Source organism: Arvicola amphibius, chromosome 1 (assembly GCF_903992535.2).
Source record: "Arvicola amphibius chromosome 1, mArvAmp1.2, whole genome shotgun sequence".
Classification (NCBI taxonomy): domain Eukaryota; kingdom Metazoa; phylum Chordata; class Mammalia; order Rodentia; family Cricetidae; genus Arvicola; species Arvicola amphibius.
Window position 1 is genome coordinate 104,657,569 of NC_052047.1, and position 27,840 is coordinate 104,685,408.

The 27,840-nt window shown below is 43.4% G+C and overlaps 1 protein-coding gene and 1 pseudogene across 1 annotated transcript; one reads left to right on the plus strand and one right to left on the minus strand.

Moving 5' to 3' along the window:
* Positions 1-1,736: 1,736 nt before the first annotated feature.
* LOC119806825 lies at positions 1,737-2,653 on the plus strand (annotated as a pseudogene).
* A 14,717-nt stretch (positions 2,654-17,370) lies between these two features.
* Positions 17,371-18,318, minus strand: LOC119804611 (putative olfactory receptor 52P1). The gene has a single exon (XM_038316054.1). The coding sequence runs from the start codon at positions 18,316-18,318 to the stop codon at positions 17,371-17,373; it is 948 nt and encodes a 315-aa protein (XP_038171982.1).
* Positions 18,319-27,840: the final 9,522 nt, after the last annotated feature.

The following is a 27,840-nucleotide window of genomic DNA, read 5'->3' on the forward strand; positions in this document are numbered from 1 at the left end:
CAGAGTAAAAGGACAGGTTTTTGAGTGTTTTATAGATAGAACAAAGGAAAGGAGACAGGCAGTCCACAGGACAGGGACTGTGGCTTTGGGAGGAATGGGAGGGGTTATTGTTTTGTTCACTCAACCCATAATGTAGACCAGTGTGCAGTGCTAGACCAGTGTGCAGTGCTAGACCAGTGTGCAGTGCTAGACCAGTGGTGCAGTGCTGGACCAGTGTGACAAGGGAAGGTCAGCTGTGCTTTGGTGTGAGAAGCTGGGAGAAGTGATGTGTGAGGTGTGAGAACAGGAGAGCACACACTTCAGTCTGGTGTGTGAGGACAGGAGAGCACACACACTTCAGTCTGGGCTCTTGGGCAGAGCTTTATTAATCCTGGGGTTCTGGAAAGCACGTGATTCTGGCTTTGCCTGACATCATGTGATGCCCTTGAGCTGTCAGCTCACCCCCAACCCCACCCCTGCTCTGTTCCCTGCCAAGCTGAGCCCATCTAAGAGCTTTCGTAGTAAGAGGGTGCTGAAAGGGGTGGTTTCAGAGAAACTGCTCTTTAGTTGAGTCTGTGACCAGAACCCTATGCTGAAGGAGGGTCAGGTATCCCACATGAAGGCTTTATACATAGAGGATGAGGTGGACATAGGAAAAAGCACTAGCAAGATTGAATGCGTTTGGTAAATTCCCACCTTGCCTTGCTTACCAGACTCTGAGGAGATCCTTGGCCACTTCTTTCAAGCCAGTTCATCTTCACAGGACAAAAATTTGTCAACAGTGAGCCCATTTGAAGAGGGCTATTCTGACTAGTACACATTGCATGTATGTATCGAAATATCACATGTGTCCTTACAAATATGTACAATTATTACACATTAACCAAAAATTTAAATATGTTTAAGGGGTAAAATGTCAGCTGGCTGAATCAATTATTATATAATGTACACATTAATTGGTACAAAGTACTCCACACATTTGAACAGTTAACAGCAACTAAAAATGAGATATAACAAAGAACCTGTTTTCCTCCCCCAAAGCCTTTCCCATAAGGCTTGCAGAAAGTGTACACAACAGCAGCAGAAAGGAGAGCAGCCAGCCTCCTAAGGGGATGCCTTCTGCACACACACCATTGGGTCGACCGTCCTTTCGGGTATGCTTGATGGCATTGTCAGGTGGAAAACCCACCTCTAAGGGACAATGCAGCCACCCTCCTCTCACTGGGCCGTGTGTTTTGTTTGTATTGTCATCCTAAAATTAAAAAAATATTTATCACACTTTGTGTGTGTGTGTGCGCGTATGTGCCACATGCCAATGAAATCAGATTCTCTTCTTCAATTTAGGCTTCAGGCTTGGCAGAGGGCGCTGTTACCAGCAGCGATACCTTGCCGGCCACCACCCGTTTCTTTGGAGATTATTCTTCCCTCAGTTTGTAGCCTGAGAAGGCTCTCTCGATGATTAGGCTTTAAGGTTTCACTCTGGTGAAAACCAGAAGTTGCTCAGGCCCCAGTGAAGGCAGGTGCTGCCGGCTAAAGAAAAGGCAGCTAGCAAAAAATCAGAAATTGACTCAGGAAATGTACCCAACAATACTTTCTTCAGAGAAGGAAATCTAACTAGGCAAGAGCTCCCTCGGAGGAGTGTTGCTGTCTTTCAGTGGCCTGGTTACGGGCTATGAGTACTCCCCTTTTCTAGCTCAGTGGCTACATGAACGAATGTCTCTTCTCATAGGGTGGACAGTTTCTTCCCGGATGTCAGCATGTTCTGCAACACCAGCGCTCCTGGTCACTCTATCTTCCTCCTCACTGGCTTTCCAGGCCTGGGAAGCCTCCCACCATTGGGTTTCTATTCCTATCAATCTCATCTGTGTGGTTCCATCCTGGGCAACAGCGTCATCCTGTTCCTGATCCGCACAAATCCAGCCTTACATGAACCCATGTACAGGTTCCTGTCCATGCTAGCTGCCTCTGATCTGGGCCTCTGTGCCTCCACCTTCCCCACCATGGTGCGGCTCTTCTGGCTGGGTATTCGGGAACTGCCCTTCGACCTCTGTGCAGCACAGATGTTCTTCATCCATGCCTTCACCTACGTGGAATCTGGCGTGCTACTGGCCATGGCCTTCGATCGTTTTATTGCCATCCGGGATCCTCTGCACTATGCCACGATCCTTCCCCACTCCGCAGTGGCCAAAGTCGGGGTTGCCGTTTTAGTAAGGGCCATCCTACTCAATCTCCCTGCACCCATCCTTCTCCGGCGCCTGCTCTTTCCTCAGACCAGCGTCCTCTCCCACTGCTACTGCCTGCACTGTGACCTCGTGGGACTAGCTTGCTCAGACACTCGGATCAACAGCTTGGTTGGCCTGGTCTCCATCCTCCTCTCCCTGGGCTTCGACTCCTCTCTCATCATGCTGTCCTATGCTCTGATCCTGCGGACTGTGCTAAGCATCGCATCGCCCGGGGAACGGCTCAAGGCACTCAACACGTGTGTCTCGCACCTTTGCATTGTTCTCATCTTTTATTTGCCAAAGTTGGGGCTGTCCCGTGCTGCACACGAGTGGAGAAACACAGCTACCCAGCTCTGGCAGTGCTCATGGCCAACCTGCACTTCCTGGTGCCACCCTTCATGAACCCTGTTGTCTATTGCATCAAGTCCAAGCAGATCCGTCAGGGCTTCTAAAGCGCTTCCAGCAAGAAGAGGGTTGAGGCTTTCTAGGCACCATAACCTCATTGGGCCCCCTGACCTCAATCTTGGGGTGGTAGGTGTAGTGAATACGTCAACTTTTGAGACCTTTGAATGTCTTAAGTGTTGCACCCTTTGGGGACCCTCCTGCTTCTATCATCATAGACTCCAGACACTGAGCTGATCGGAGAACTCCATCGATAATCTTTTTCACGTTCTATTAAATCAGAGCTGAACTCTCGGACTGACACATGCTGCAGCATCTTACCCAGGCTGCAAGTCTCACTGAAGAATGTTGGTATCAATCTGTTTCATTTCTGTCACCGTGTTAAAATACCCAGGTGAAAAGCACCACAGGGGAGAAAAGTCTTTATTTGGTTACAGATAGTCTGTTTTTTAATGGACGCCAGCACAGGAAACTGGAAGCATCATATCTGTAGTCAAGAGCAGAAAGAGAATAAACACATGGGTTCTAGCCTGTGTACTCAGCCACCCCTTTCTCTCCTCTACAGCCCAGAAACCCTTGCCAGAGGATGGTGCCACCCAAATGGGCAGTTTCATTTAATGATCAAGACACCCTCTAACACACATGCCCACAGACCAAGCTGATCCAGGAAATCCTTCAATGGAGACTCCCTTCTCAGGCGGTTTCTAGTTGTGTCAGATTGATAGTTAAACTAATTGGGCATGCTTTCTATACAGGCATCTCTCCTTCCTAGATTTCTTTTGCATTTTGTGCATAACCCAAGGAAGAAATGACATCTAAACTATGCTTATTTGCCTTCCCCCAAATTTTTGTATTAACTGACTCCTGTGTCCAACAAGCACAGAGGGGGGCGGGTGATGGGAAACACAGATGACAATATTGCCACTTACTTGCAGCTTAGGGAAAGGTAATTATATCTTTAAAAATTCTTAAGAATTTCAGGCAACATATGTTGATCATATCATTCCTTCACAAACTCCTCCAAGACCCACCTCCTTTTTATCTTCTTAACTTTGTGCCCTCATTAAAAAAAAATCAAGTCCAGCTTGTGGCTGCTTATATACGTTTGGGTATGCAACCATTCACTAGGATGTATTTGACCTACCAGTAACTACATAGAATGGGACTCTCTCCTATTGAACAGCTTGCCAATAGCTCCTCAGCTAGAGGAGGGACTATCCCCCCTCCTCCATGGAGGGTCTTGTCTGGCCGAAGCCTGCAGAAGCCTTGTACATGCCTGTCTCAGCTGCTGTGATTTGCATGTGTCTACCCAGCTGTGTCTGGGAGGCATGGTTTCCCGAGAGTGACCTATAATCTTTCCATCATCTCTGCTGCAGTGATCCCCGAGCCTTGGACGGAGAGGACGTGATATAGATATCCATTCAAGGCTGAGCACTCAGACTCTCTTGTTCTCTGCCCTTGGCTAGTTGTGCGAGTCCATATCCATCACTATGCTCTCCAGAAAGCAGCTGTCTGATGAAACTCGAGAGATGCACTCATCTAAGGGTGTGTATGATGTCGTTTGGATGGCTGTGTCAGTTTAGACAGAACAGTAGCAAGTGGTTTCTCCCGTGGAGACCATGACCATCCAGCCACAGATTCTTGGCCCTGGTAACAGTGCCAGTGCCAGGTATGGGTTTCATCTTGAGAAGTGAGGTTTCTTTCCTTCTTTTCTTTCTATTTTATTTATTAGATTTTAAACAAATACCAATCCAAGTTCTCCCTTCCTCCCTTCCTCTCATCTGCTCCCATTCTCTCCACACACCTTCCCGTCCCGCCCACCCTCATCCAATCTTCAGATCACGTGAGGCACATTGCTTTGTGGAAGGTCCAAGGCCCTCTCTACTATATCTAGGTTGAACAAGGTATCCATCCAAAGAGAATAGGTTCCCAAAATGCAGTACATGCAGTAGTGATAAATCAGTGGTCCCTCAGTCTTCCCCAGCCATGCAACTGCCAACCACAATTCAGAGGGACTAGTTTGGTCCCATGCTTGTTCCTTCCCAGTTGGCTGGAGTTTGGTGAGCTCCCTTAGCTCAGGTAAACTGTTTCAGTGCGTGAACGCATCATGGTCTTGGCGACTTTGCTCATATTCTCATTCCTCCCACTCTTCAACTGGACCTTGGGAGCTCAGTCCAGTGCTCCACTGTAGGTCTCTGCCTCTGCTTCCATCAGTGCTGGATGAAGCTTCTAGATGCCCCTCAACCGAAGAATGGATAAAAAAAAATATGTCAATTTACACATTAGAGTACTACTCAGAGGTAAAAAAAAAAACCCGACATCTTGAATTTTGCATGCAAATAGATGGAATTAGAAAACACTATCCTGTATCAACATGTAGAAGAATGAAAATAGACCCATACCTATTACCATGCATAAAACTCAAGTCCAAATGGATGAAAGACTTCCAACATAAAGCCAGCCACACTGAACCTTAGAGAAGAAAAATTGGGAAGTACACTTGAACACATGGCACAGGAGACCACTTCCTAAATATAACCCCAGTAGCACAGACACTGAGAGAAACAATTAATAAATGAGACATCCTGAAACTGAAAAAGCTTCTGTAAAGCAAAGGACACGGTCAACAAGACAAAACGACAGCCTACAGAATGGGAAAAGATCTTCACTAACTCCACACACCAGACAGAGGTTTGATCTCCAAAATATACAAAAAACTCAAGAAATTGGTCATAAAAAGGACACATAATTCAATAAAAAAATGGAGTAGAGACCTAAATAGGAAACCTCTCACGGAGGATCTAAATGGCTGAAAGACACTTAGGGAATATTCAACATCCTTAGTCACCAGAGATATGCAAATCAAAACAACTCTGAGATTCCATCTTAATCCTGTAAGAATGGCCAAGATCAAAAACACTGATGACAACTTATGCTGGAGAGGTTGTGGGGTAAAGGGAACAATCCTGCATTGCTGGTGGGAATGCAAGCTGGTCCAGCCACTTGGCTGTCAGTGTGGCAATTTCTCACAACTTAAGAAACAACCTTCCTCAAGACCCGTATAACCACTTTTGGGTATATATCCAAAGGATGATTAACTGTGTCAACAAGGACATGAGCTCAACTATGTTCATAGCAACATTGTTTGTCATAGCCAGAACTAGAAATAACCTAAATGCCCCTTAGATGGAAAAACGGAGAAGAAATTGTAGTACATTTACACAATGGAGTACTATACAGCAGGAAAAAAATGACATCTGGATTTGCAGGCAAATGGATAGAGCTGAAAAAATCATTTTGAGTGAGGTAATCCAGACACAGAAAGACAATTATCACATGTACTCACTCATAAGTGGTGTTTTAAACATAAAGCAAAGAAAACCAGCCCACAAATCACAATTCCAGAAAACCTAGACAAACAATGAGTTCACTAAGAGACATATATGGATCTAATCTACATAGGAAATGAAAAAAGACAAGATCTCTTGCGTAAATTGGGAACATGGGATCTTGGGGATGGGGTTGAAGGAGAGGGAGAAGGAAAAGAGGCAGGGAGGGAGCAGAGAAAAATGTAGAGTTCAACAAAAATCATTAAAAAAGAAAACACTGTCCTGAGTGAGGTAACCCAGACCCCAAAAGATGAGTATGGTATGTACTCATTCATAAATGGATACTAGCTATAAACAAAGGACTTTGAGCCTATAGTTCATGATCTTAGAAAGCTAAGTAATAAGGTGAACCCAAAGAAAAGCATATATAGATCCACCTGGAATTGGAAACAGACAAGATCGCCTGACAAAATTAGGAGCATGAAGGTGGGGAGGGGCAGGGTGGAAGAGGAATAGGAGGGGAGAAGGGGAAGGTTGAGGAGAACTTGAGGGAATGGGATAGTTGAGATGGAGGAAGGACAGAGATGAGAGAAAGGAAAGAGATATCTTGATTGAGGGAGCCATTATAGGGTTAGCAGAAACCTGGCTCTAGAGAAATTCCCAGGAATCCACAAGGATGACCCCAGCTAAGACCCTAAGCAATAGAGGAGAGGGGGCCTGATCTTGACTTGCCCTGTAGTCAGGCTGATAATTCTCTTAAATATCTTCTTTCTTTCTTTCTTTCTTTCTTTCTTTCTTTTCTTCTTTCTTTCTTTCTTCTTTTCTTTTCTTTCTTTTTCTTTCTTTCTTTCTTTTTCTTTTCTTTTCTTTTTTTTTTTCTTTTTATTTTTCTTTCTTTCTTTCTTTCTTTCTTTCTTTCTTTCTTTCTTTCTTTCTTTCTTTCGTTTGTTCGTCCTTCCTTCCTTCCTTTCTTTCTTTTTTGTCCTGTGTACCTTTTCCTTTTAGTTAGAAAGTTTGTTATTGTTAAGATTAAGGAAGTTATTTCTGGGAGGCACATGTTTCTTAGGTACAAATAGTAACGCTAGACTTTCCTTCGGTTCCACAGCAGTTGACCTACTGCAGTTGATAGTCTCCAAGAGGCAAAGGATTCAGGGCTGTTTGTTCATTGATGTGTCTTTAGCACCAGGAATGGTGCCTTTTGAAGAGGGATGCAGGGCCTTCAATGGATCCGTGAGTGGGGGAGATCAAGGGTAGAGATTAACAGCTGGCTCTCAGGAGGGCGCAGAATTGGGAGATCTGAATGTCTAAGGCAGACGAGGAAGAAGGCAGTGAATACATAAACTGAAATGCATGACGTAAGGATGGATGTCACGGACCTTCGGGATGTCACGGACCTTCGGGATACTATTTGGAAAACTGTACTCTTAGATCACAAGAAGGTGGCTTCTTCCAAGACAGCACCTTAGAGAGGAGCCAAGGAACACTGTGGAATCTTTTCCATTACTACTTCCAAACTTTCAGGAGAGTGAAGGATTCTATTCCACTTATGACATTTCTCTTGATACAAATTATTCAGTATTTATTGAATAAATGTGGATATTCCTGGTGGAAAAAAACCCATTACAGTCCTGCTATGTAGAACTTTTACTTTATAGCTCTCTAGATAATTGAGACCCCCAATGATTATGGTCATTTGGTCGTTTCCATAAATTGAGAAGAGAGAGAATAAGGACCTTGGGGGCAGGAAGACAGCATGGAGAGCTGTGAATCTCGAAAAAGATGTGTGACTGGGAGGCGTGCTTGCTCTGCTGTATCCCATTTCCTCTGGCCACAGTAGTGTGAATTACTCTGTGCATGTCAGTAAGTAGACAGGAGGCTTTGTGAGTCCTGTGTTTTGAAGGTTACAGACCTGGCCTTAGAGATCAAGAAACAAGGATGAAAAACCAGGTTTAGAGTCTGGGCTATGAAGCCATTGCATGGTCAGAATAAATGGTTTTTTTCTGTGGAGTGTGGAAGATAAGACTACTAAAATAAATACAGAAGATGGAGGGCCTGGCTGCAAATTTCCCATTTTGCTATACTGTGTCTAGTACTATCCAGTCAACAACATCAGTGAATTTGTTTGGCCCCTCTTCTGCTTCACCTGCAAGTCTAGTAACAAGAAGGTTCTAGACCTGGAGGAAGTCCATTTCACTGGTAAAAAACTGGTTTTTACCAGTTTCAGTCCGAAACCAGAGGCTCACAAGATGGCATGCATAAGCAGTTAAACAAACAGCAAACAAACAATTGTTTTAGAGTCCCATTCATAAGATCAAAGGAATAGACTTGGGGCTTGGACACTCAGCCTTGTATTAGAGGGACCCTGGACTCTATCACACTTAAGTGACAACATCTCTGAGCTTGGCAATGTCTTTCTCTTTTCTTTTTAATTTTTTAAGATTTATTTATTTTATCTGTATGAATGCTTTTTAAAATATGTTTTTAAATTGAAATAGAACTATATCACTTTATCCCCCTTTTCCTCCATCCCCCCTTAGGTACCTGGAATAAAGCATGAGTTTTTGCCTGCATATTTGCATGTGCATCATGTGTGTGCCTGGTGCCCATGCAGGTCTAAGACCTGGTGCCCACGGAGTTCTGAGAAAGTGCTGGACACCTGGAACTGAAGTTTTTGGTAGTTGTCAGCCACCATGTGGGTGCTGAGAATCAAACCCAGGTCCTCTGTAAGAGCAACACAAGTCCTGAAGTGTTGGATCGTCTCTCACGTCCCATTGGTGATGTCTCTCAGGGTTCCCTCTCTGTCAACGCAGCCTGACTTTTCATGGCTGTTATAACACTACAAGCTGGTCGGGATCTAGGATCCCAAACCTCTACAGCTTCATCCACTGTGCAAACATCTCAGCATGTCCCACAGTCTTTACCTTCGCTTTACAAGTCAACTACAGAATGGCTGAGCCGGGCATAATAAGGACTCCCGAGATGGTCTCTAAAATGCTTTGTTATTAGTTTACCCTGTAGAGATTGTTAGGACGTGTTCAGTGGCCTTCAGGTTTCAGTGTCAGTAAAATGTCCATGCACTGCAGCACGCCTGTAATCCCAGCACTCAGGAGGCAGAGGCAGGTGGATCTCTGTTGAGTTTGAGGCCAGCCTGGTTTACGAAGTGAGTTCCAGGACAGTCAGTATTGTTGCACAGAGAAACTCTATCTCAAAAAACAAAACAAACAAACAAACAAAACAAAAAAAGTCCATGCACATGAATGCAATGCTTCTGTTCTTACTCCGTGTTCTAATCAGACTGCATGGGTATGCGGAAAACACAAGTTTGAAAGTCTTATTCTGCCTCATGCTTCTGTGCAGCCTTCAGCTAACTACAGCACCCTTCTGAGGCGCCATTTTCTTAGATGGAGATACCTTCCTTGCAGATGTAGAGACTTAACTGTACAGAGCACACAGTTCAGCACTAGAAGACCCTTTGATGTGGATTGGGTTTATTTGATTAGTGACGTTTTTCTATTTACTAGAAACACCATGGAGACAGTTTCTTGACTTATCCAATCTTATTATTGAACATGGTTTAGTCTATTGCAAGCCTTTTATGTAATAAAGAAATAAGCAAAAGACTGCATTCCTAGTGTTTTGCAACTGAAGGTAGCATTGATTCAAGTTGCAATTGCCTTACACCACAATGACATGGAGATGAAATGAGCTCTATTTGGAGAATATTAAGAAGTATAGGAAAATGTAATAATGATATAACTTAATGTCATATATCCCTTGGGCCCCATAAATCTGAGGCAGTGCCCTTGCCTAGCTGTCCGCACTCCCAGATCATGTCTAATTTAATTATCCTTTCCCAAAGCTCTAGAAACCCCGAGAGACATCTCCTAGCTTTGAGAGCTGATTTGAGAGTCTTCTAATTCCCTATCACCTGAATCATTAATACAATTTCACAATTCAGTTAAACATAAGAAGAATGTTGACCTACACTTTAGAAGTATTTATAAAGATGACTTTTAACCCTCGCCTAGCAAAGGAGGCTTGGTTTGATATTTCCTTTTATGGAGGAAGAATATTGCTATGTCCTAGAGTTGGGGAGGAGAGACTTGCCTTCTCACTGCTGTTTATAGTCTTCCTAAAAAGCGTGTGTGCGTGTGCGTGCGTGTGTGTGTGTGTGTCAGTGTGTGTGTGTATATTTATGCATGTATGTAGGCCAGAGGACAACACTGGCTTTCATTCCTCTAAGCACTTTATTTACTGAACTATCTCCTTGGCCCCTAGGCTTCTATTTTTAAAGGTTTATGGATGATTTTTCATGCGGGGCCCTACTTCTATCTCCCTTTCTATATATCTTTCTTTATATCATTGGCAGGTATTTATAAGGCATTGATTATAATATGCTGCCGCCCTTCTTCAGAGATGGACTTTGCCATTGAGTAACATCTTGTCTTTCTCACCTTGTTCTACATTTGTTGGTGTGTAATGACATTTCTCCAAAAATTTAGATTGTTATCATCAGGCATTTGAAATTAGTAGGCACAGATTAGAACCATGTTCTAAGCCTTATGAGGGACAATTCCACATTTAATGGTATATTCCAAGATTTGGCTTTTTAAGGGAGCATTGTGCTTCAGCTAGGCTAAGTTTCTGTATCTCCAAAACTGCCAACCATGTCAGGTGTCACTTGTAAAGATGCAAAGCTTAATTTCTTGCCCCCACCTCTCCTCCTTCATTTCCTCCTCTTCCTCCTCCACCCTTCCCTTCCTCAGCTTCTTCCTCCCTCTTTATTTATTATTATAGGCTCTCATTACACAGCTCAGGTTGCCCCCAAATTAATGATCTTTATACCTCAATATCTTGAATGCTGGAGTTGCAGATATATGTCACCAGGCCTGGCCTTAAGACTCTGTTTTCTTCTCTGAAACTCAGTCATTATGCTTGATAGCCAGCTGGCTTCATGCATGAAACAATAAAAGATGTTTTTACAGCTTGACAGCTGCTATTTTTCAAGTCCTCATTTTTTCCTTTGGGGTCATCCCTCTTTATGAATTCATTTTAATTCATATCATCTTCTTGTCCCGTTGGAGAAGATGTGAAACTTGCTGACCTGACTAAGCATTTTTATTTTTATTTTATTTTGACTAAGCATTTTTAATTCAGGAGGATGGGTCAGCTTATAAAACAATTTCACTGGGAGAACTGCTTAAGTCAATTTCATCCATCAAGAGAGTAACTAAAGCCCAAACATACAAGGTTATACTTCTGAAGGGCCCAATTTATTATTGGATGGGTTGAGAGAGAGATTTCTGTACCTTACCAGTTGGATTATGTAACCACGAGGATCCTAACCAATCTCCAAGCTGAATGCATCAGGAAATAACAGTCACTCACCCTCTTTATTGGAAGCATGCCATGTGGTTAGCATAGACACACTCCAATCTTCATCTGGAAGTATGCTGTGTGGTTACATGAACACACTTCTGTCTTCATCCGGAAGCATGCTATGTGGTTAGCCTGGGCACACTTCTGTCTTCATCCAGAAGCATGCTGTGTGGTTACATGAACACACTTCTGTCTTCATTGGAAGCATGCTGTGTGTTAGCATGGACATACTCTGTCTTCATTTGGAAGCATGCTGTGTGGTTACATGAACACACTTCTGTTTTCATCAGAAGCATGCTATGTGATTAGCATGAACACACTTCTCTCTTCATCCAGAAGGATGCTGTATGGTTACATGAACATATATCTCCCCCACCCCCTGCCCCTTAAAGAAGATGGTTTGGTACATACAGCAAATAGATGTGGGATTCCCCTTTGTGTGCTGTGAATATCATTGGTGAATAAAGAAACTGTCTTGGTCTGTTGATAGGGCAGAACTTACGTAGGCAGGGAAAACTGAACTGAATGCTGGAAGAGTCAAGAAGAGGAGGAGGCAGAGTCAAGGAGAAACCATGTAGCCCCACCGGAGACAGACACTGGGAACTTTACCGGGTAAGCCACAGCCACGTGGCAATACACATACTACTAGAAATAGGTTAAATTAAGATATAAATGTTAGCCAATAAGAAGCTGGAGCTAATGGGCCAAGCAGGGTTTTAAATAATATAGTTTCTATGTGATTATTTTGGGTCTGAGGTGCTGGGTGGCCAGGAAATGAACAAGCGACCCCCTTACAACAGCAACTCAGAAGCAGAGGCCTTGTTAAATTTTTTGGTTTGGTTTTCCTCCTGTGAGAAAGCAATTTTTCTCATGACCCACACCAGGCATGGGGCTTTTATTCAGTAAGAATGGGAAGAATGGAAATGCTATGCACTCATCATCACCAGTTCTTTCCTTGCTATCCTCTCTCGTGTTCAGGTCAGGCTTTCAGCTCCTTTTACTCCACTGGGATGACTCATTAATCCAAGCTAAAGTGGGACAGAGTCTCCCTGGGGAAGAGCTCACCAATTGGTTATCCAATACCAGCAGTCAGCTCTGAAAACACATGTGTGCAAATATCATTTTACGGACTGGGCAGGTGGTGGACATGTATGTAGGAATGTATACACCAAGTGTTCAAGGAAAAGAGGCCAGGAATTGAACAAGGGGACTGGTATATAGGAAGGTTTGGAGAGAAGAAAGGAAAGGAAGAAATTATAATTATATTAATTAAAAAACATTAAAATAGTTTCCATTTATTGTCTGACATCAGCATTTAACAGTGAATCTCTTCACTCTATAAAACTTTCTTCAAAAATGTGGTCCATTTGCACAATGGAGTTCTACTCAGCGGAAACATAATGACATCTTGAAATCGGTGGGCAAATGGATGGAGCTAGAAAATATCATAGTGAGTGAGGTAACCCAGACCCAGAAAGACAATTATCACATGCACTCACTCATAAGTGGTTTTTAAACATAAAGCAAATAAAACCAGTCTACAAACCACAATCCCAGAGAACCTAGACAACAAAGAGGACCCTAAGAGAGACATATATGGATCTAATCTACATGGGAAGTAGAAAAAAAACAAGATCTCCTGAGTAAATTGGGAGCGTGGAGATCATGGAAAAGGGTAGAAGGGGAGGGGAGAAGTGAGGTGAGGAGAAAAATATATAGCTCAATGAAAACAATAAAAAAAACCAAAGTGCGCCTGGCCTAGGAGTTATCAACAAATCCTAGATATTAAAAAAGATGTGGTGGCCATTTTGTCACATATGGAGATATATTTTTAGATACTTTTAAAAAACAGAACAAATGCTCTAATTAATCCAAGAGTTTCTTTGTTGCTATTATTGAGTTTTTTTTTTTTTTTTTTTTTTTGTGTGTGTGTGTGTGTGTGTGTTCTGATTGATTTCTGTTGTTGCTGTTTTGTTGCAGTACTGGGGACTGAACCTAGGGCCCCACACACATCAGGCAACAAGTGTTCTTTAACTGAGCTACATTCCTAGCCTACGAAAACAATGTGCTAATGCTAACAATGTAGTATTTAGCAATTTTCTATCTTTAAATAAACTAATTCAATTCCTGCTATAAAAAAAAACCCCAACTTCCTTTAGTTGTTAAACACATTACTTAGGCTAAGTGATATTGCTTCCTTTGTTGGTAAAGTGTTATAAGTCACATGAAAAGCCAGTCACTTTTACATGAACACATAGAGACCTAAATAGAAAACTACCTATTCCGTAGGGAAAGGTATTCAAACTTTGGGAATGCTAACTTCTTTAAATGGCTCCCAAATTCGTGTGACAATAAAAAGGATCAAGGCTCTTCAGGACTAGGTCTCAGTGAAGAGGAAGAACATATCTATAGGGAAAGAAACAGTTGAAAAGTTTACATTTAGTATGGCAGTGTTGTGAATAAAAGTTAAATTTTGCTTTCTTTATGGTTTGTTTTTTTGTAAAGGATACTCTTATTATGGAAGCATGATTTCTTTAAATAGCTAGATTTCTTGTTTTTAATGCTTTTCTTTAGGATGAAGTTGATTCTTAAATTGTACTGCAGTTGTTACAAAGACAGCGATGTCTGACAAATAGGATGTAACTTTTAGGTGGCACTGTTCTGGTTCAGTTTTTTTCAAATGTACTTTTTTTTTTAAAAAATTAGAAAGCCCATCACATATTACGGGCAATATGTAAATAAAAGTATTTTTGTCCTTGGTTTTTCAAGAAAGTAACTGGTCATGCTGTTACAAGTAGTTTGTGTGTATACGTAATACTGTGTAACTAAATTATTTAATATTTGATTTTAGTAACTGTGAAAAATAAAAATGTTGCATTGCTTGTGAGACCTTGAACTGCTTTCTGTAGTAACTGAAAATGTGCTGACACTAAGTGAACTTGATTTTCTTATAAATTATGAAGTTTATTTCACTAATTTTGTTGAACTTTGTAATTCATATTCTTAAAATATAACCAAATATAATTTTTAAATTGTGCTTAAATATGATTGTAATATAGATAAATTATAGTGTTTATGTGTGGTTCTTTTCTCGGGCGGGCTCTTGTTACTGTGCATACTTACATCGTTTGGCTAATCATTTGTTAAGAGTACACTAGTTTCCTCTGGGAAGTGTCAGATTTTAAAAATCAGCATATGTTTTAACTACAATATACTGGGATTTGCCTTATGTCTGAAATTCTGTATTACATCTAGTTATTACTGTATTATTTATATACAGCAGGTATGTTAAGTATATAGCCCTTGGTATGTAATTCAGGAATGATTTATAGCCAACAGAAGACATTATTTGTACTTACGTATATGATCAGTATAGAAAGCAATAAAATGTTTAATTTATAAGGTAAAAAAACCCAACTTTCTTTTTTTTTTTTTTTTTGGTTTTTCGAGACAGGGTTTCTCTGCAGCTTTTTTTAGAGCCTGTCCTGGAACTAGCTCTTGTAGACCAGGCTGGCCTCGAACTCACAGAGATCCGCCTGCCTCTGCCTCCCGAGTGCTGGGATTAAAGGCGTGCGCCACCACCGCCCGGCAAAACCCAACTTTCTTTAATTTCCTCTGATACAGCAGATTCAAATCCTCTCATCTCACCCCATCACCTCACTGTGTCTTTCTCTTCCAGACTCTGTCTGTTTCCTCACTGCACCAGATTCAGACGGTGCTACCTTGATCCAGTGGTCTTCATGGCTGGTTGGGCAGCCAGAGGCTCCCGCTACTCTTGGAGCTTTAAGAAAAGCTGCTCCTGCTGCTGAGTGTGTGTTTGTTCCTGGCTGCAGGGCCTGCTGCTGGGCTCTTGTATCATTCCTGCCTCTCATGATGTCTCCGTACCTCAGCCTTTGCAGGCCATGTACACGTGCATTAGTCAGCTTAGACAGTAAAAATAACAACATGGTGTCTCAGTTAGTGTTGTTGTGATGAACGCTGTGACCACAGCAAGTGTGGAGGAAAGGGTTTATTTGTCTTACATTTCCACATCACTGCATCACTGAAGGAAGGCAGGACAGGAACTCAATCAGGGTTCTGCCCTGGAGGCAGGAGCTGATGCAGAGGCCATGGAGGGGTGCTGCTTACTGGTTTGCTCATCATTCCTTGCTCAGTCTGCTTTCTTTTAGAACCCAGGACCACATTCCAGGGATGACCCCACCCACAATAGGCTGGTTCTCCATCAGTCACTAATTAAGAAAAGGCCCAATATTTTGCTTCCTGCCGGATGTTATGAAGACATTTTCTCAGTTGAAGCTCTCTCCTCTGAGATGACTCTGCCTTGTGTCAAGTTGGCACAAAACTCAGTGTTGTGCGGTATGCATGAGAGATTACTTGGAATGGATTGAAGGGAACAGAAAGTCTTTATTAGCCAGTCGGGACTACGCTGAGTGTTCAGGATCCCAGCGTAGTCCCAGGCCTTTCTCAGCATGGGCTTTTAAGCACAAAAGCCATATTAGTATAGTTTGCAGCAAACAAACAAAAAGCCCAACCCAAATACTGTACAGATGTAGAAACTAGATTTTTATAGCACATATTTAAGTAGACAATTAAGATGGAAAATGAGAGAAGTCACACAGGAATTATTTTTGGAACATTTTGTTATCATTGAATACCTTATAGATAAAGAATATAAACAGCATGTAGACAAGACAGCTCAGCTATTTACCATGAAATCTGATGACCTGCATTTAATCTTAGAAGCCACATGTGGAAGGAGAGAACTGACTCCTGAAATACTTTCTCTTGCCTCTCTGCCTGTGCTTTGACCAATTTGATAAGGTTCAGCACAACTCAGTTTGACAGAGGAAGAACTTCCAACAAAAATTGCTGGAGCAGACGGGTATCCGCATGTGAAAGAGGAAACTCGGGTCCTAGCTTATGCTGTGACAGCTGGTACTTGTGTTGGGCCATGCACCTAAAATTAAAATGTGAGTATATGAACTGAATAATAAACCACAAATAAAATGATTTGCAGTTTACCATAACTTGCATTTTAAGTAAAAGATATTATTAAGAAAACAAAGCAAGCCAGGCAGTGGTGGCGCATGCCTTTAATCTCAGCACTTGAGAGGCAGAGGCAGGCAGATCTCAGTGAGTCTGTGGACAACCTGGTCTACAAAGAGAGTTCCAGGACAGCCAAGACTGTTACACAGAGAAACTCTGTCTCAAAAAGCCAAAAAGCAAGCAAGCAAGCAAGCAAACCACAAAAATCAGACAAATAGTATGTATACTTGACAGATAACTTAGAGTAAATAGACAAAACATATAATACTACGCAAGAAACTCATATATGAGCAAAAGACTGAAGTTTTCATAAAAGGAATATTCATGAATTGTCAACATGAGAGAGTTTGCTTAACATAATTAATTACAAGAAAAACGCAATGCAATGCTGCAATGAATTTCTTCTAGTTTCCACTCACGGGAGTGGTAAAAAATGACACTATCAAAGATGGGCAGGAGAGGGACAGCTTGACATCATTGATGGACTGCGGCATGGCACAACTACACTGAACAAAGCCATTCAGCAGGTTCTGTTAAACACACACCTCCCCTCTTCCCAGCAATTGTACTTGTAGGTTAAGAAATATAGCACTTTATTTCCTACCAGCCCAAAGTGGAAAACATCCAGGAATCCAAGATCAGAGAGTCAAACTGTGGTGGCTTTGCAAAATGTAGTATTTGTCAGCAATAAAAAGGAATAGCAACCTGTGGGTGGGAAGTATTGTTCTTCTTGGGTCAGGAGCCACATTTCTCCCATTTAATCAGCATTCTTTGGAAGATAGGAGAGATGGTAGACAGTGGGATTTCCAGGGAAGCCACTATTAGTTTGGAAGCTGTATCTTCCTGTAGGCAAATCTTCATGACCATTGTGACTCTATCTCCATCACAAGTAGCAAGCAGTAAATGATTCCTCCTCCACATATGCGATCTCCACATTAAAATAAGGATGCCATTGAGTGTGGGCTTCTGCCTTCCATCATGTTGGCAGCTGGGTCTGGGGTGGGGCTGAAGCATTATGACTGGACAGGACCCCTCTTCAGTAGTCGGAATGCTCCATCTCTGATCTGCTTGGTTTTCATCCCATAGATGATGGGGTTGAGCATGGGTGGTACAACCAGGTAGAGGTCAGCTAGGAGGATGTGGACATGCCTGGGCACATGCTGGCCAAAGCGCTGTGTATAGAATGAGAAGAGCCCTGGTGTATAGAAGAGAAGGATGACACCCAGGTGGGAGCCACAAGTGCCAAAGGTCTTAGCTCTGGCCTCTTTGGAGGAGAGGCCCAGCACAGCCCGGAGGATGAGCGCATAGGATACGGCAATACAAATGGAGTCTGTTCCTACTACTAGTGTGGCTGCCGTGATGCCGTATATATTGTTCGGTTGTGTGTTGCCACAAGCCAGCTTCACCACAGCCATGTGCTCACAGTAGGAGTGTGCCACCACTCGGCCACAGTAGCTCAGCCTTGCCAGTAGGCAAGTAAGTGGGGTCATGAGTCCCAAGCCACGAAGCAGAGCAACAGCCCCTAACTTGCTCACTGACTCTAGGGACAGCAATGACCCATAGTGCAGCGGCCGACAGATGGCCAAGTAGCGGTCAAAGGCCATTGATAACAAGATCCCAGATTCTACAGCTGAGAAGCCATGGATAAAGAACATTTGGGCAGCACAGGCCCCAAAGGCAATCTCAGCAGCATTTGCCCAGAAGAGTGCGAGGAGCTTGGGCACGGTGGAGGTGCAGAGCACCAGGTCAATGGTGGACAGCATGCACAGGAACAGGTACATGGGTTGGTGCAGTGACGGCTCAGTGTGCACCACCAGCAGAACCGCCATGTTGCCAAGCACTGCCAGGGTGTACATGGAGCAGAAAGGAAATGCAATCCAAAAGTGGGATGACTCCAGGCCAGGAATTCCCATAAGTAGGAAGGAGCTTGGGTTCTGATGGCTGTGGTTTGTGTATATCATGGTCAGGCCAAAGACCAGTATGTATGGAAGATCTCACTGCTTTGCTCTAAGCTCTATGAAGCATTAAGAGATAAGATCATCTTTCTGCTCTAGCTGAATGGCAGCAGAAATATTTGAGTTAAGACTCTACAAAAGAGCATCTGGGATGAGAAGATTTGTAGGGCCCTGGGAAATAACAAAGCAGGAGATGGGTTAGTATCAGCAAGGTTCAAAGGACACCCTTCTCACTTCTGTGTGATTTAATAATGTCTGGTCTGTGGGGCGGGGCGAGGGGGCATGGCTATAGAACCACCACATGGTGAAATTCAGAGCTAGAGATGTTTACGTAGTTGTCTCTACCTATGAACCCTTGAAATTCTCTAGTACTATTTTCTTCAAATTCATTGAACGGGAGCCTCAGATATGGTTCCTTTTCAAGATGTGAAGATTATTATTGAAGGAAGTAAATGGAGGGTAAATACATTTTGTGTGGGGGATTCCAACTTCCTAAGTCTATCACAACCCATGCATAAGGACTGAAACTTCAGTTTTGACTGGGAATATCAAAGCACAGATGAAGGACTAAATCTCTTGTAGCCTCTGTGGATAGAAGATTTTCTGGCTCAAGTTTAGTAAGATCCTAGAATTGTGTCAGGTGTCCTATGCAGCTGTAGGTAGAACCAGGTGAAGCGATGCAGAATGGGTAGCAGTAGCTGTCAAGCTGATTTAGTCATAACAAATGATTTGTTGAGGGTCATAATAAGTGATTTGCTGAGACCATTGACAGATAATTGCTTGCAAATATATTCTATAATAAAATGTTAAGTTATGTAAAAGCATGAGATGTGAATTTTAATCACCGACAATATACAATACCCATAAGCAAGCAGAGTTAAACTTTGTCCAAAGATAACGCTGGGCTTTGACATATCTCTATTCCACACTGTCTGCCTCACACACTCTTCTGATCTCCCTCCACCTACATACATCTCACTTTTTTTTAAATACACTAACCAGCAATATTTGAGAATTTAAGGGAGTTGGGAGATCAAGTGAAAAATATGGAAAGAGGATGGTAGGGAAGAGATGCTGATGAAAACGAAACCGCGAAGAGAATCAAAGCCAGAATTCACATGGAGAGAAGTGCTCACGACAAGATGGGCCACGAGCATGTCCTGGTTGCTAACTGAAGTAGAAAGAAGAACCAGAGAGATCATCTGGAAATACCACGGCTGTGTCCCAAGCCTAAAGTTACAGTATCCGTGCAATTGCTAGCATCAGCCATCCGCACCCTGGGACCTAGGAAACTGCCTTGGAGAAAGGCAGGAAGGAGAGCCTTTCTGATGTGAACTGCTATGCCAGGCCAACTCTTTTCCATCCCAGAGTCAACTGTAACTGCCACTCTGGAATAAGCCATACTATCCCTTTCTAGCTCATGATTTAACATGTTTTATGTATTCTTCTATGATAGTTCCATCTTCAGTTCTGGGACCAATAATCTCCATGGGGGATTTCAGCCAATGTGGTAGCTGGAAGTGTCAGGGGCAGGGGGAAATCAGAGTGTGTGGGACCTTGTGAAATGGGATGAGCATGCTGCCTAAGTTTGTGATTTTGTGTGTCCATAGATATTGACATGAAAGCAAGGCTGAATTCAGAAGATTCAGACACAGATTTACAAGACACTCTCTTTGGCTGCCCATTCTCCAGATATAATTTCTCTGACAAAGAGGGACCAGAGGGCTAAATAACCTAAGTATTCTTTTCTTCCTTTATCTTCTTAGTCAGTTAATCACTGTATCAGATTTACTCAGCTCTTTAATTTCCATTCGAAAGTCTTTGCCCTGTCCTTCACCCTGGAGCTACATGCCGCAATGTCCATGTACTTCCCTTGCCTTGGCTGTGTTCGCATATGTGAGGAAGTGAAGTTGGAAGGTGCAGGCACTGAGTATCCTGTGCTTAGATTCCAGGAAAGATACCAGGGCTTAGGTATAGATCTTGGTCTTCTCATTTCCTAATTGTCACTAATATTTGAGTTAGAATTCATTAAAAACATCCAGGATGGTAAGATTGTAGGGCAAGGCTGAAGTTGGGTCGCCATCATCAGCATTTACAGGGACTCCTGTCTTCTGATTAGTGGCCTCTAGGCTGAGGGCTGAACAGCATGCTTGCTGAGCCCATTCAAAGTGAAGGTGGTACTGGACAGTTTTACTGCATTTTCCTATATCTCTATATCTCCTACCTGTCTTTTTATTCTCTAGTGGTTTTTTTTCCTGATTCATCTGCAACTTGCAGTCTACCAAACAAACCCCAGCCACTTCCAAATAACTTTCTCAAAATAGCAAGTAGTTTCTCATCCATTCGCCTTGTTTGAATCATGTTAGCATTTGCTATAAGACAGGACTTACTTAAAACATATAAGAATAGGTGCCCAGGTGCCAGGAACAGAGCTAAGTTTTGAGGTAAGGAACAGGTTTTTCACCCCTCTTGAGCATATGAAAACCCTTTGCCAGAATTCATCGCTCCTCGATGAAAGACCAAGATCATTGCAATTCAAGTCCTGGTTCAGAAACTCACCAGCTGTGGATTCAATGATCTCACCTAAACTCTGTTCACCTGCTTCCCTGTGACCTGGAGAGGCTGATCCATACATTATAGGACACTGTTGATTGACAGAGGAGGTCTTTATCCAAAGAGCCAGGAATATCTCAGTGAGAAATGAGCCTAGTGGCACTTGGGTCTGTGGCCAGCTTATCGTACGTCTAATGCAGAAGTGAGCTTGCAGACTGACTTACCAGGTATGAGAAGAGGGTGATCGCAGAGTTAGGGTCCTGTGGGGCTTAGAACTTCAGTATTCATCCTGTCATTAGGGCTCTAGGTATGAGCAGAAACTCCCTGGTGATAAGGACACTAAAGAGACCTCTGGGATGCTGCAGAGAAGCATCAAATTAAAGCTTTGAAATTTAGACTTTGTTTGAGGAGGGAAGAATGTCATAATCCACCTTCTGCTGTAACAGAACACCATAGTGTGCTCTATAAATAATAAAAATTTATTTGGCTTATGGTTTTAAAGGCTGGCAAGTTCAAGTTCCAGGCTCCATCTGGCAAGGGCCTCGTTACTGTGTTACTATGTGTTATTTATTTATTTACAAATGAAACTGTCGTGTGATCTCTCAATTCACTACTGGGTGTATACTCAAAGAAAATGAAATCAGTGTGTGAAGAGATATCTGAACTCCCAGTGTTTATTCACATATAGTGGCATGGAACTCAGAGCCATCAACAGACAAGTGGACGAAGAGGATGTGGTGGATATGCACAGATAAACGCTATTCAGCCATAACAAGAACAAAATTCTATTTGCCACAATGTGGATAAACTGCAGATTGTATTAGGTGAAAGAAGACAGACACAGAAAGACAAATTCCTCTTATCTGTGGAATATAAAGACTGGCATGGTGGGAAAAGAAGGCTAGATCAAAGGACACAGAAGTTGAAGTTAATTGAGGGATAGATTTGAGAGGGCCAGGCAAATATCATGACAAACTCCTGATAGCTCAGTTAAGAGCTAGGCCTCAATTCCTGCCTCTTGAGACCAAACAAGACAGTTTCTGAGGAAGATACAACAAAGCATATCCAATTGCCAACACCCTTTGGACGTGGAAAACTGCACTTGATAAGCCTGGACCAAACTCCCCATTGCCTTAGGGCAATAACCAAATAAGGACAAAGCCTGTAACCTTCACTGTAAAAGCTGTAAGCTTAGCTAACTCCTGCTAGCCCCAACCAATTAGAACATACTAAACACTAAAATCACACTGCTTTTGGAAGTCCTTTAGCCATAAAAGAGCCTGCAAACTTTTCTTGGGGTCACCATTCACCGTTTTTGCCTTTGTGTTGGATGTGCAACCCCAGCGTGCTAGCACTTCTAGTCTAGAGATAACAAATGCTCTTGTTGATTGCATATGTGGATGGTGGTCTTTTGTGGGACTTTTCCAGGGCCCTAATGAGGTTTGAGAGAGAGTTACTAAATTACGTTCTAAATTTAGTTAACAATAGTTAACAATTTTTTCCCTTAGTGCTGCTGATCCAATCCAGTTCTTACATGATCTAGTGATGACAGAGGTTTCTGTCCCATCCGGTACTGCAGTCATTCAGTCCTAAAGAAACACATAGAGGCTTACATTAATTATAAACTGGTTGGCCAATTAGTTTAGGTTTTCTTATTAGCTAACTCTTATATCTTAAATTAGCCCATAATTCTTGCTTGTGTTAGCCACATGACTTGGTACCTTTTAGCAGTGAGGCATTCTCATCTTGTTTCCTCTTGGTCTGGGTGACGACTGCAGACTGAGCCTTTTCCCTTCCCAAAATTCTCCTGTTCTGGTTGCCCTGCCTATACTTCCTGCCCGGCTACTGGCCAATCAGCATTTTATTAAACCAGTACAAGTGACAAATCTCCAGAGAGTACAAGACCATTGTCCCACAGCAATCTAGACAAGTGATCTTCCCTTTTAATGTGGGATTAATGTACATATTAAGTCAGCTTTATTTATCCAAGTCACGAAGTACATATATTTAAGACATTATGCTATGCATGATAAACTTACACAATTTTATTTAAAAATTAAAAATGAGAGGTGCTTTGGAAAAATTGGATTATAAGGAAGAAAATGTTAGGAAGTGCAAGTTGGTGATCACAATAGACCTTTCTGAGGAGCTGAGTTGGGGATCTTGATGAAGTAAGTGAGAAAGACAAGCCAGTCTATGAGGTTATACTGCTACAGGCAAAAGGAAACAGTAGATATGGAAAGCATCTGGAATACATTTTGTGAATTTGAAAGACAGCCTCAGGTCAGTCATTAAGGCGGGGTGACAGAGGAGATAGTGTGAAAATGAATTTGGTAAAGAGGCCGTGGCCAATTGAGACAAAGGCTGGTAGCAGGTTTGTGATGTGGAGTCTGTTTGCTTAAAACGTGATGAAAGACATTGAAGAGAGTGGTGGTTGTAAGCCCCGTAGGCTCACAGGGAAGGGCACCATTGGGAGATGTGGCCTTGTTGGGGCAAGTGTGTTACTGGGGGTGAGCTCAGGGTTTCTGAAGCCCAAGTCATCCACAGTGGCACTCTTTCTTCCTGCTGTACACCAATCCACATGTAGGACTCTCAGCTACCTCTTCAGTTCCATGTCTGCCTGTGTGCCCCCATGCTACCCACCATGATGGTAAGGGACTAAAATTTTGAAACTGTAAGCCAGCCCCAATTAAATACTTTCCTTTTTAGGAGCTGCCATAGTCATGGTGTCTCTTCACAGTGATCTAAGTCAGAAGTTGGTCCCAGAAGTGGAGCGTTGCTGTGATTGTCCTGACCATGCTTTTGTTTGGAGGAGTATGGAATACTTTGGGACTAGAATATTTCTAGACTAGAAAAGCGTTATGTGGGCTTCAACGGGCTACAGTAGTAGGATTGTGTAAGACAGTAGTTTTGAGGGCGAATTGAAGTCGGACCTTAACAATGTAACCTTTGTGAAGAATGTCCCTGCTTCAGGGCATATGTGGTCTTGGAGAGAACAGGCCCAAGGTGGTGCAATGCTTACTTCTGAGGGTAAGACATTAGGACACCCAAGCAGGAAGAGTGGATGAGTCAGCAGGACACAACTTCAATAGAAAGTAGCTGCAATGCCTCAGGAGTAATGTTTTTTCAGGCTGAGGGGTAAAGAGGCATGTTTTGAACCCAGCTTCTCTTCTTAGGATCATGACAGATCTAAGACCAGTCCTGGGTGGGGGGGGTGTTGATACTTTGATGGAGGAGAGTTTATCTGTCTATGTTTACTTCATTTGGTTAATTAATAAAGAAAACTGCCTTGGCCCCTTTAAGAGAACAGAAACTTAGGTAGGTGGAGTAGACCAGAACAGAATTGTGGGAACAAGGAAGTAGAGTGGGGCAGATGCTTCAGGCATTCACCATAGTGAGTCCGCCATAGATTCTCCTCTCCCGAGATGGACGCGAGGTTAAGATCTCTCCTGTAAGCCACACCTCGTGGTGCTACATGGATTACTAAATATGGGTTAAAGGAAGATGTGAGAATTAGCCAATAAGAGGCTGAAACTATGGGCCAGGCAGTGTTTTAAAAGAACACAGTTTCCGTGTAATTATTTTGGGTAAAGCTAGCAGGGTGGCGGGACACAGCCCTGCCGCTTCCTACTACAGATTGGCGCTCCAACGTGGTAACTAAATCCACTTAAAAACCTGAGTTGGCTTTAAATAAAGGAGAGAGAGAGTTTAACACAGCTTTTTGCTGTTTGCCTGGACGTGCCGTAGAGAGATTTCCTGTTTCGGCAAAAGGGGCAGAGAAAAAGCTGAGTCATTTTAAAACGCGGCTTCCTGGTGCTGTGCCGCCAGCGCGAACTCTGGCTTTAAAGCATTTCAATGGCTTTTATGGGCCTGGATATTGTGTTCCCGTTTCCCGCTTGGGATAGGAAGGAGAGTGCACTGAGACCGGGCCAATGGCTCAGAGCTCCCCGCCTGCACCTGGGCAGATGGCAGAATCAGGCTTAGGCAGGCAGAAGATCATGGCGGATTCCTGCCGCCATAGAGAGAGATGTTTTCAGACTGCGCGGTGCTCTGCCCATCAGATTTGGCTGTAACTTGGATGAAAAGAGTTTCTGTGCTGCACGCTCAGTCTCAGAATTAAACTGCTGAGTGCGGCTCCAATGTGGACTGCTGTGTACCTGGAACTGTGTGCGGCTCAGGGGCACCAAATGACTGAGGCAGGAGCGGCTCTGGCTCTGCTCCGCTGTGATGAACTGTGCTGATCTCAGGCAGGAACTATCTATTGTAATTACCATGATAACAGCGCAGTTAAGGTTTAGACTTGGCTGGAAACAGGCAGTACCGTATTACCTCTACATGGCGCAACTTAAGTTTTTAAGAAGTGGTTAACATTTTAAGAAGTGCTCCTGGATAGTAAAAAATTACAGATTCACAATAGGAAAGATTCAGACATAGAAGGCCTTTAAATGGTTCACAATGTTGGATGAATATACGTAGGCTTGAAGAGAGAAAAAAGAAAATATAGAGAATAAAGTTAATGCCTTTAAAAAAAGGGTAAAGTGTTTAAAGAGACAGAATAAAGTAAAGTGATAGAGTGAAAAATAAGCCACGTAAAAAATGGAAAAATTCACAGAGAGTCTGGATTATGTATTTATTGTGTTGTTTCCTTTGAAATTTTTGACTGTAAAGGAGCTAAATACAGAGAGAACATTTCCATTATATGGGCTGCCAGTCTAGACCAGAATGGACACTCTTAACGGTATGACTTCAGAATTTGGATCTAAGAACATGATGCTTGGCTCCTGTTCTAAGGCCATCCACCCAAAGGGGTCAGACTCTGGCCTCCCAGGCAGGTCTGAGGACTTCCTGCGAGGGTGCGGGCTCCTTCAGATTGTGCTGCCAGGTTCGCTGTGTGGTATTCCATCCCGCCCTGCCCCCACCTTGGCCCTTTTGTCTGGGCTGCGACCCTGGGCTGCCTGGAATCCCTGATCCTGTGCCCTGACATTCCATCTGAACTGGTGAGTGAATGCGGACCCTGGGGCAACCTGCCCTGGAAGAGAGCACAGACCCCCTACCCCCACTCCCTCTGCAGGCTTGTGTAGGTTCTCCCTGTCCCTGTGTCTCCCAAGTTTTCCCTAGTGTTCTCAGGTGTCCTGCTCCTGTTCTAAGGCCATCCACCCAAAGGGGTCAGACTCTGGCCTCCAGGCAGGTCTGAGGATTCCTGCGGAGGGGTGCGGGCTCCTTCAGATTGTGCTGCCAGGTTCGCTGTGTGGTATTCCATCCCGCCCTGCCCCCACCTTGGCCCTTTTGTCTGGGCTGCGACCCTGGGCTGCCTGGAATCCCTGATCCTGTGCCCTGACATTCCATCTGAACTGGTGAGTGAATGCGGACCCTGGGGCAACCTGCCCTGGAAGAGAGCACAGACCCCCTACCCCCACTTCCCTCTGCAGGCTTGTGTCGGTTCTCCCGTCCCTGTGTCTCCCAAGCTTTCCCTAGTGTTCTCAGGTGTCCTGCTCCTGTTCTAAGGCCATCCACCCAAAGGGGTCAGACTCTGGCCTCCAGGCAGGTCTGAGGATTCCTGCGGAGGGGTGCGGGCTCCTTCAGATTGTGCTGCCAGGTTCGCTGTGTGGTATTCCATCCCGCCCTGCCCCCACCTTGGCCCTTTTGTCTGGGCTGCGACCCTGGGCTGCCTGGAATCCCTGATCCTGTGCCCTGACATTCCATCTGAACTGGTGAGTGAATGCGGACCCTGGGGGCAACCTGCCCTGGAAGAGAGCACAGACCCCCTACCCCCCACTTCCCTCTGCAGGCTTGTGTCGGTTTCTCCCGGTCCCGGTGTCTCCCAAGCTTTCCCTAGTGTTCTCAGGTGTCCTGCTCCTGTTCTAAGGCCATCCACCCAGAGGAGGCAGACTCTGGCCTCCAGGCAGGTCTGAGGATTCCTGCAAGGGAGTGCGGGCTTCTTCAGATTGTGACGCAAGGAATAGGTCCTCCTCTGGCACTGGGGAGATCCAACCAGTTTCAGTCACAGCAAAGATTGGTCTAGGACACCAAACGCCTCCGGGCTCCTTTTGAAGGAAGAGATGGGCAGGCGCCAATGCAGGAGCTCCTCCAACAACATGAAAGGCAACATGACATCACCACAAGCCAGACATCCCGAAACAACAAGAATTGAACACCCTACCCCAGAAGATATAGAAGAAACCGACCTTAAACAGTACTTTATGAAAATAATAGAGGACCTTAAACAGGAGGTAAAAAACTGCCATAAAGAAATGGAGATGACAAACAAAAAGGTAGACGAAATAAATAAATCTCTCAAAGATACCCAAGAAAAACAAGAAAAACAAGAAAAAGCAATCAAACAGGTAAGGGAAACAGTACAAGACCTGATAAATGAAATGGAGGTATTGAAGAAAACACAATCTGAGGGACGACTGGAAATGGAAACTCTGAGTAAACGAACAGAAACTTCAGAGACAAGTATTTCCAACCGAATACAAGAGATGGAAGAAAGAATCTCGGACTCTGAAGATACTATAGAGGAAATAAACTCACAGATTAAAGAACTAAACAAATCTAACAAATTCTTAACACAAAACATTCAGGAAATCTGGGACACCATGAAAAGACCAAACCTAAGAATAATTGGGGTAGAAGAAGGAGAAGAATTACAACTCAAAGGCCCAGAAAACATATTCAACAAAATTATAGAAGAAAACTTCCCCAACCTAAAGAAGGATGTTCCTATGAAGGTACAAGAAGCCTACAGAACACCAAATAGACTGGATCAAAAGAAAGCATCCCCACGCCATATAATAATCAAAACACAAAACATACAGAATAAAGAACAGATATTAAGAGCTGCAAAGGAAAAAGGTCAAGTAACATATAAAGGGAAACCTATCAGAATTACACCTGATTTCTCAATGGAAACCATGAAAGCCAGAAGAGCTTGGATAGATGTGCTACAGACACTAAGGGAACATGGATGCAAGC

Bases quoted from the DNA above. Each gene is read 5' to 3' on its own strand.
- LOC119804611 (XM_038316054.1), bottom strand. From the start codon at position 18,318: ATGATATACACAAACCACAGCCATCAGAACCCAAGCTCCTTCCTACTT.